Below are 10,120 nucleotides of genomic sequence, written 5' to 3' on the forward strand. Positions count from 1 at the left end.
TTACCCGGGTCCTCCTTCTTGCCCTTAATATATTACTTTAGTATTGTGTCTATCACACTTTGTGCATTCTTCAAGAGAAAGAGAGGATATTTTTCTTCAAAGGGTGAAGCTTTGTGGCGTGTAAGCAGGCAAGATTTTTTTTTTTTTTTTTCCCTTTCAAAAGTGGTGAATGATTCAGGGTGATTCTCTCCTCCCTCTGGAATTTGTGATATCTGTGAAGAATACACCTTTGCTGTTTAAAGAAGATACCCGTGCAGCAGAATCCACTCTTTACTGCTTGTTGTGTTCTCCTGTGGCTAACACTGAGCTCAGCCTTGAATTGAGTAATGGTTCTCTAGGCTTGGCATTGCTTACCAGTACGGCTGTTTCCTGAAGCAAACGGCACAATTAGTTATAAACATTAGTTTTCTTTTGACATACAGGGGTTTTGTTACATGCTGTAGAACATTGAAGTATTTAAAGATTTATGCAATGTGGAAGAGTTTAAATGTTAAAACATAAATTGACCTCTAACTTTTTCTGTTACTATTTGGAATATCAAAGCCTTACTTTTAGGAAAATGAGTTCTAGTGAATGTGTAGTAATGGCTTGCTTTCCATACTCTCTAACTGCTGGTGTTGCAAAAGCTTAGCCGTAGGTTACCTTCTAATCTGCAGGTACCATGCATAGATTACTTTTAACTTCAAAAAAAAGAATGGTAGTAATTTCTTCTGGTCTGTGTTCTATCAACTGGAGAAAGAGAGGTGCCACCAGAGGGCACTGCAGTGCAGGAGGCCAAGTAATTCTGCTTCCAGAAACTGATTCCTCACTGGAGAAATATTTTACAGACTGTGTGTTTGTTTCACCATCCTAACAAAAGAAAGAGTAATCTAAAGTAATTTCCTTAAAATTAGTTTCCAAATCTTATGTTTGAAAATGGAAGAGCCCAGCAAAGGGACCAAAAAGTGGGATTTAAGCCACTTTATCAGATATTGGGTTTTTTTTTTTGTTTTAATATGGTAGCAATTTATTTAAAGATTTAGAATTCTAAGTGTGTTGTGAAAAGTGGCATCTAATGCTGAAAGCAGAATGGTTGAAAACCAAGCTAGTTTAGCAAAGGTGCTGACGTTTCTAGATGAAAATAATTCTAAGGAAATTACATTATTCAGGCTTCAGTCCTTTTTTGGAAAAGTTACGGTATGGAAATGAAGATGGCTTTGTAAAAGAAGGATATTTGAAGCAAAGGCAGCCATTTTGTTTTGGTTATTGTTTTCCATCTTTGGGTTTGTTGTTGCTTTTTTTTTAATTTTTGTTTCTGATCTATTTTTAGGGTTGACTTCTTTATTCCTGGTGTGTCTGTAGTTGGGGGATTCTCAATATGTTCAAGCCCTGGCCTGTTGGAACGAGAAGGAATATTAGAGCTGGCAGTAAAGCACACTGCTCATCCTCCTGCCCATTGGGTTCACACTGAGGTAAAGGAGAATAATTGTGAGATTTGGCACTTTTTTTATTGTTTTTGGGAGGTGAAGGGGGTGGTGTCTGATTTTTGGAGTGATTTTTGCTATTGACTGCAAAACTCCTGTTGACTCATTCAGCCATTTTAGTACAATGTAAGTCTCAAACCCCTTTTGTTCAGTAAATGGCTGAAACTGGATATTGATGTGGTCTTTTAACTCCACTAGTGCTTGGAGGACTTACAATGGTATTGTAGGTAGCACATAGAAGGGTTCTCAATCCTTTAGAATTAATGAACTGAAAAATGTTCTAAAACCTCTGTTCTAAATTGTAACCCTGAGAACAGTCTGTGTTATATGTGACAAAGTTACACCTGATGACTTGCTGCCATTCCTGACCATTTCCACAAATATAAACTGGGAATCATTGTCAAATACTTATAAATAGAGACTGTTAAGGTGGGAAGCAATGACAAATATTTAGGTCGTTTTTTTCTGAAATTATCAATCAACAGAATACTTCAAAATTTCTATAGTATTCTTTTAAATATGCAATATTTTTATATTGACATAACCCAAGACTTGATTTTTGCTATATTAAGAGTCTGACACTTTTTCATCTCAAAGTGTTTTGATCATCTGTTTACCCCATTCTTCTGCTGACCACTTGCCCAGCATAGAAGGATATTATTATTAACAGGCAAAACAACAGCCAGATTCTTCCCTCTGATCTTAAACCGTACACAAACAATCCAAGGTGCCAGACCACAGGAAGGAGGGATAAATTAACACACTCACTCACAGCGTAGGATGCAAAGAAGGGAGCAAGCTGGCCATGGAACCAAGCCATGGGAGATGGAAGGACACAGACGGTCAGCCCAATTATGTAGAATTTTCCCAGAGAGGGACTCATGATCTTCTGCCATCCTGGAAACTCCACGTCCTATGAAGAGTCAGGGAGCCCTTTCAACAACCAGAATCCCCACACAGCACATTAACTGTGCAGGCAAACCTCCCAGCTCCACTGCAAGCAGAGTCAGCTCTTATAGAGGTAGCTTCTTGCCCTGCCTCCAAGTTAATGTGGAAGGTAGGGGCAGCTGGTGGTGATCTCCTCATCAGTTCCCACCCAAGGCTGGCCAGACCCTGGATGGAAACCAGTCAGGAGGCTCTTTCTTGCCTGGTTATGGACATCATCCATATGCCAACCCTCATTCAGGGCTGGGGGTTTAACCCCAGCACTTCACCCATTTAGTTGTAGTCAGAAGAGTCCTATTTCTGCTGATGATCATATTTTGTAGCTGATCTATCCCATCAACTGTTGTTCTTTCCATAGCCCCCTGTGATTTTAGGTTCTCTGCCTGGGATTTGTATTTCTTAAGTGTGGCTGCAAAGTTTAAGTTGACAAATTCTTCCAGGTTTACAAATACCACAATTTTGTTCAGTGGCCAACACAGTTACAGTAAAGAGTGATGCAAATTTACTAGACTTGAGAATATGCAGAGCAATGCTAATCTAGTAGTTACCATGTCACCATCCACGGTATTTTAATTGGTGTCATGCCAAGTTATCTGCAGTGGAACGTAAAATAACTCTTCTGAGATGTTGTGTAGAACTTCTGGTACCTGTGCCAGCAGACCCCATAGCGCCCATAAGGGTTGTCTGGTTTTGGGTATTGGTCTTCAGAGACTGTGAAGGCCTAACTTTTTAATTCCCCATTGCTAAACACTCTTTTAAAATTTTTGATGTTGGAAACTAGTTTGCTGTTGCTGAGATTTATGATTGAATTTATAGGAAAATGTTTAGTTAGTGGGTAAGTTAAGTCAGTGCATTTTTCTCCTTAGGAAAGGAGAATAAAGGAACAGCAACCTAGAATTTTGAAAAGGTTGTTTATATATGGTGAAAAAAACCTCTGGTACTTAATTGTTTACTTTTAAAGGAAGTTGATATCTCAGGGTAAAAGATATTAAGGGAGTAGTTAGTACTCATTTACTCACTGTACCTGTTTGTTTTGTTTGGTTGTTTTTTTAAGAGTTTTTTTTTTAAATATGACTGTGTTAAAAATAATAAATTTTAGTACAATGTACTTGGTAGCTTTAGGAAAATAAAACCTTTTCTTTAGTAAAATGTACATGTAACGAATGCTTCATGTCTCTGCCCAAGCTGTTGCAATGTTGCCTTTACAAATTAGGCTGAAGGACACCACTTTCTCACTGTATTACAACAGAATTTTAAGGTGTTTTCATTGCCGTGGTTAAAGCTCCAAAATATGACCTATGGCTGGTTAAGGAGGCAGATTAAATGATGAGATTTTCTCCCCACAAATGCTTGTTTCCACAAAGGGCACCATATTCTAACATCTCCCTCTACCACATGAATCTGGAACACTAGTGGATTGATTCCTGCTTCTCTAAAACACAGCAAAACCTGGTGGGAGAGCCTGGCAATGGGCATGGAAAGGGAGAGAGAAATCAGTTTCATGTAATGGATGCCGATTGTCTTACACTGTAACTGAGAGGATATACTTTATGTAATGATGAAGAAAGTCAAGACACTTTAATGGTCATGCTGACTACTTCAGGAACTTCTGTGTTCCGTGCAGTACCTGTGTCCAAAGGCCTCCTTATTCCTCCTGGTGGAACTGTTAGGTGGTCAGACCTTTGGTTACTCTACAGTTGTCATTAATGGAAATCCTTTTGTTTCAATTACTGTTTCCTCATGCCAGAAGGATTTTTTGGAGGAAGTGTTTTTATTCTGTAAGTGATTAATTGCTAATTTTGCAGCGGTTCCTGCAGCTATACTTTTTTTCCTTTCCACCTTTCCCACTTGCCTTGCTTTCCCTATCCTCTTTCTTTTTTAAACCCTCTGTATGGCCTCAAATGAGTTCTGTCTTCTGCTTTTGTCTGGTTTGCTAGCTTGCATTGATCTGGGAGAACTCACCTGACTTCTCTGGGCTGCAGTTTCATCCTTCATACCGGGAGGCAGTGCTGATTTACTAATAAGATACTGGCCCAAATGGTGTCTTTTTGTAGCTTTAGTTTTCCATGTATCAAAAAAACATGCTTGGGAAAGTTTCTCCAAGAAATAATTTCTACAAGTGGAGAGGAAGAGAGAAGGCTTCCCCTTGATTTTTCTTCTTCTGCAACTGTGAGGTTCCAAATGCAGAAGTGGTTCTGCAAAGAATATTCTTGTGGATTACTTGTTTCCTTTCTGAAAGTTTTTTATTGTTTGGGTCTGGGGATGGAAAAACCTTCTTCATCTCTGCAGCCCATTCTGGCTTTGCTCTGTGACCTCATAGCAAGGCCTCTTGACACGAGGCTGGGTTTGAGTAAAAGTGTGATCTCATGTGTTAACCTTGGGTTTTCACAGCCACCTGCCACAGTTGAAAGACTCTTGCATGAATCTTTCCTCTGTCAGCTCTTATGGGGGTGGCAAGGGGATGTCGCCACCCTGCCTTATCAGAAGACTGAAACTTCTGAGAGTAGAACTAGATCCCTAGAGACATGGAACAGATTACTTCAGATAGCTGGAAACTGTGTTTATTTTAAAATACTTCGGTTTTTCCTCATTGGTCAATAAAAATAAAGAAGTCACAGCCCAGCAAGTCTTGTGACTGTGGTGCAAGAATAATATTTCAACTTTTGCTTTTTGTTTTGACATTAAATGTCTTCTTTTCCATCCTAGTGTGCTCTTGACTCAGAAGTGGCTCTTCGAGTGGGAGGTGATTTCTTCTTTGATCCTCAGCCCGGTGACTCCCCTGTAAAACTAGTGCTGATAGCAGGGGGTGTTGGAATTAACCCATTGTTTTCTATACTGCTGCATATAGCAGATCTTCATGGATACCAAGAGGGTAAAGGAAATGGATACAAAATGGGAACAGTGAAGCTGTACTACAGTGCAAAAAAGACAAGTGAACTCTTATTTAAGGTAAATAAATTAAAAAAAAAAAAAAAAAAAAAAACAACAACAACAAACAAAGGCTCAGATATTCAGCTATTAGTGTGTGTTGCCAAACTCTAGAGAGCCCCTCTGTGTAAGGCACTATACAACTGGAGACAAAAGTCACTTCCTGCCTCAATTCCCAAATCCCATGGGTGTTTTGTTAATACTTCTGCCAGTGTACAAATCAAGGCAGTTACTGGACATGCCTGGTCTCAGTGACTTCACTGGTAAGTCAGTTAGCCCTAAATGTCCACATCTTACTATGATCTCATAAAAGCAACATCCTATACAAAGGATTATACGTAAGTGCATATATACACTAACAGTATTGCATAATGCTGTCTGCTGTAATAATGTAACCATATAGATTATCATTATAGATTGTATTGAATTTTAAGACCAGCAAGAGCAGTTCTGTCCAAAAGAAATACTTCCTAAAATAACAGGGGAGCATTATTGATAATGCATTATTAGGTACTAGTGTACAAATGAAGGATTTATAACCACTTGTAAAACGCTTTGTATGGTGGTCCATCAACATTTACATAGCACTTAGAGGTCGGTTGTCACACTCTGCCATTAAAGGGTCCTCTGGTGACATTTTAGGGTCAAATTAGCATGGCTTCTGTAAAGAAGCATCCCTAATGATTTAGGTTTCTTTGGTTCTTACAGTCCAAAGCTTTTGATTCTTCAAAAATTTTGTCTAGGATCCATCACTGTTTTTTCTTCTTGTGCGTCTACCATTATTTCTATATGTTTTCTTTCTTTGAGGAGTAACTTATTTGTTGCTAGAAGCAGAGTAATAAACTGGGACCAATCTGCTCTTCCATTTGGCCAACTACTGATCTCCCGGTCTGTTCTAAGCATACTTTTTTTCCAGTGCAGGAGCTAGTTGCCTGAGTTTCACATGAGCAGTGTTGTTGCAGCAGAGCTTTTGCATTAGAGCTTCTGGGATGGAAGCGAACACAGGGACATGTCACAGTGCTGGAAACACATCCTCCCCTTCATTCTCCACATCCTCCATTCATGTCCTTCCAGTCCAGAACATACATCCATATATATATATATATATATATGTATATGGTAATTCTTCTGTGCAGAGATTGAGGAAATAAGATCACTGGTCTTCATGCTGTTGTGAGGTACAGCTGGAACCACGGGAGGAACTGCTAGGCTGTCACTCGTGGTTTGGAGGACCTGTTCCCTGCAGAAGCAGCTGTGCATAGGCTGAGAGGGACAAAGAGCAATGCGACCGTAATTGGTCTGATGCCCGTTTGGGCTGTGCTCTCCTTTCACAGGCAGACACGCTGCCTTTGAAAATCTGGTCATCCCAGAGGGTAGAAGCACATGGTGTTAGAAATAGGAAGGATAGTAGGTGGATTCTGCTACTCCAAGGTGCCAGTTAGGTGGCTTTTCCTCAGCCCATGAGGACTGCGCGTGCCCCGTTTCCTGGCTGTGGCTGGAATGCTGGGGACAGGCCTCCTCCCTTAGGTCTACACTGCTCAGCTCTCTGCTTCATTTTACCCAGTAACCCCCTGGGCTGCAGCAAGTCTGCTGAGCTGTCAAAACACTCCTTCATTCAGCTCTAGAGAGCCCAGCTCTTGCTTTGGGATACTAGAAAATAGTAACTTTGGTGGCTGGTGTCACATGTACGAGAACTGCCACTTTCTATCCATGCTGCTGAATTGCAGTCACAGGTTACAAGTACGTTGTGGGTGTCTGCAGGATTATTTAAGCAGGTGAGGTCCTACCTTAGGCATGCTTTCTGCCTTGGTCCTAGGACTTCAACTCAAGAGGACGTGGCGAGTGTCCGAAGTGCCTCAGACTGGTTCTGTGAAGGGGACAGAATTTGGTGGCAGCGCCGAGCAGTGCCAGCGGGCCGGTGTTGGTGGTGCCAGGGGAGTGGGCGCTGCGCTGTGCTTCATGGCTTTTTAGGGACTCTGAAGCAAATGTGTCTATGAAAGTAGAATCTGTGTGGGGTTTTTTGTTAAGCAGCCCATGGCAGACTGTTCAGTGCAGTAACTAGTTAGTAAGCAAACACATAACAAAATGAGCTAATTTACCTATTCATAGAGCATAAATTATTTTTATTTCAGAAGATTTTAAGAATTTCCAGTGTCTGTTACAGTAGTGAGAATCCCAAATAGTGCAGAATCTACACAGGAGCTCAGTCTTAGTTTCAGAACTAACTACAGAATAGTTAGTTAGCATACTTATCATAGTAATACTTTTACTCTGATTTGAACAGAAGCTGCTGGGTTTTGGTGGCAACTTTCACAGTTGTGACTTAGGGAACTGAAAATTAGAGTTTCCACTCTGGTAAAAATAGTGTTAGCATTACACTGTAGGTGTTTTTTGTTGGAGAACACAAGAGAATAAAGGGTCTAGTGATCTTGCCAAATAAAGCAGAGGAGACTCAAGAAGTTGCTAACAAATGGTAAACACTTACTGCAGGGTGGTTTGTTGTTTGTTTTTTTTTAAATGGAAGCCCATGTGGAAGTGGAAGGATGAAATCATGAGACTTTTATGTGAGGAAGGAATCAAGAAAGGACAGAACTGGTTCTGAGGTCCAAATCTTACCGATTGCAAAGAGCAGCAAAGCACGAGCCGCAGCTGGTGGCGCAGGGGTCGCGTGTGGTGCGTGGGTCGGCGGGTGGAGTGAGGCTCCCGGCGGGCCGGGTGGGCACCCCTGCTCTGCCCCAGCAGCCTGCCCTGCAAGCAAGGGTGTTTCACTTTACAGGAACGTATCCTGGGCTTGATGAATGCGTTTCCTGGGAAGATCATGTGTCGCTTCCACACCACCCAGCAGAGCTCACTCGTCTGCGAAGAGCTTCAGCCACATGTTACAGGTAAATGTGACGGCAGCTACAACACAGGTGACGTCTACAGGCTAAGTCTGATTGCGTCCTAGAGAATCAAGTTATATGCACAATGTGGTATTTTTACATTTAAAGATTCAAAACAAGATTCAAGTTCAACCTAAATAATTTCACTGTACAGATTACACTTCAGAGAAATATCTTTCCTTGGCAGTTTTTGTTTCCATTTCTAGTAAACCGCCTCTGTTATTTCTAAACTTGATACTGGTATTTCCGATGCAAACTTAATTCCAAAAACTACTAACCAAAGTATTTCCTCTGCTTAAGGTGGGATTGATGAAGGATAAGGTGACTGCTTGTAAGAGATTCTTCATCATGTTTCCATTTCTGCTGTATTTGTTTTAGAAATACTTAAGAGTTTTTTTGCTGGGCTTGTGGTTTTTTGTTTTTTTTTTTTTTCATCTGAATGTGGGATTTTTAGTTGTAATAAGCCATGTTGCTCCCCAGTGACTAATGTACTTTGTATTCCAGCTGGAAGTACTGAGCTAAATCCTCACAAGGTGGTTTTGGAAGCCTCAAGTCCTTAAACAGGCTTGGCATTTTTAAAGAAATGAGTGCCTTGAAATACCTGTAACCAGTCAAGATTTTTGAAATTACTTCATAATTAATATTTCAGTTCTCATTGCTTTCTTCTTTCTTTGTCAGAGGGAAGAATATCCAAAAAGGATCTAGAAAAACATGCATCTAAGGATACTTTATGGTACATCTGTGGTCCACCTCCAATGATAGAATCTATATCCAACTTACTAGCCAACATCGGTGTCCCGAGAAACTCTATTTTCTTTGAGAAATGGTGGTAGTGACATCAGCTGAACAGAAAATATTTGTTTCCGGGGCATTTCAGTAAGCTGAAATATACAGGAATGGACTGAACTTTTTGGAAAATTTTACTTCATATAGGATGTCCTCAATTGTAATTGTGTTCCTTTTAATTTAACTATAATACAGCTATAATACAGTGCTGCTGCTTTTGGGGGAAAAAAAAGTGATTTTATATTAAAGACATTAACTGTTCTGGATTTTTGACGGTTTGCTTACTTCTAATGGGTAGCGGCGTATTTTCACTTCATACACCTGTTTTGTTAGTCAGCTTTTAAAAGACTTTCAGTGCCTGAACCAGCAGCTGTGGAGAATTAGTAGTGCAGCAGTGCCAGGTCAATTTATAATAAATAATAATTTGGGCCAGAACTTCTGAATCTGCTCCAAATTGTTATGCTAATGAGTCAGCACACCACCTTCCCCAGTTCTAGATAATAAATGGGTATTTTTATAGAAGTAGAGTTGCTGTGTTGTGACTTCCTTCTCTTCCCACTGCTTGTTAAAAGAAAAAAAACAACCTTTTATGTGGTTTCAGTCAGTCAGTTGCAGTGGCAGTAAAAGACATTTTTTCATAATTATATTCAGACCTGAGTTACAAGTATTGAGTGCAAAAGCATTATGAATCCGTTGGCTTCTGACAGAGCTGTACAGGGTGACTCACACCAAGCCATGTCCCTTGCTGGGGCTGAGGTGGCCCCTGCAGCTTGTGCTCGTGTGTCCTCAGCAGCCCAGACAGGGAACCTCTGGAACCTGGCTGCCGACAGAGCTGTAGAAGGCTCCGGGACCCACCAGTTCTGTTTGGAAAAAAGTCTCTGTGGGTTACCCAGCACCCCTGGGTGTAATGGCTGACACTGAAGCCCTTCCCCAGTGAAGCTGCTTCCCACAGCTTGTAGAGAAACTCATCATAGACATGATGAGACTAACAAAAAGTTGTAATGAGTTCATTAATTATCTGTATAGACAGATCAAGTCCTTAAGTGTTAGAGATTCCCACTGTATGTTTGAAGACCTCAATAAGGAACATATAAATTATTAAAAACATCAAATTAT

General features: G+C 40.6%; 1 protein-coding gene across 1 annotated transcript; it reads left to right on the top strand.

Annotated features, from left to right (window-relative positions):
- Nucleotides 1–1,309: 1,309 nt before the first annotated feature.
- On the top strand, nucleotides 1,310–9,265 carry OXNAD1 (oxidoreductase NAD-binding domain containing 1; the record flags this gene model as incomplete). Its single annotated transcript, XM_008937654.1, has 4 exons — nucleotides 1,310–1,451; nucleotides 5,115–5,357; nucleotides 8,113–8,221; nucleotides 8,897–9,265. Coding segments are annotated over 4 exons (649 nt in total), but the record flags the coding sequence as incomplete, so codon positions are not given.
- Between the last annotated feature and the right edge of the window lie 855 nt (nucleotides 9,266–10,120).

Source organism: Merops nubicus, unplaced genomic scaffold, assembly GCF_000691845.1.
Source record: "Merops nubicus isolate BGI_N331 unplaced genomic scaffold, ASM69184v1 scaffold36773, whole genome shotgun sequence".
NCBI lineage: Eukaryota > Metazoa > Chordata > Aves > Coraciiformes > Meropidae > Merops > Merops nubicus.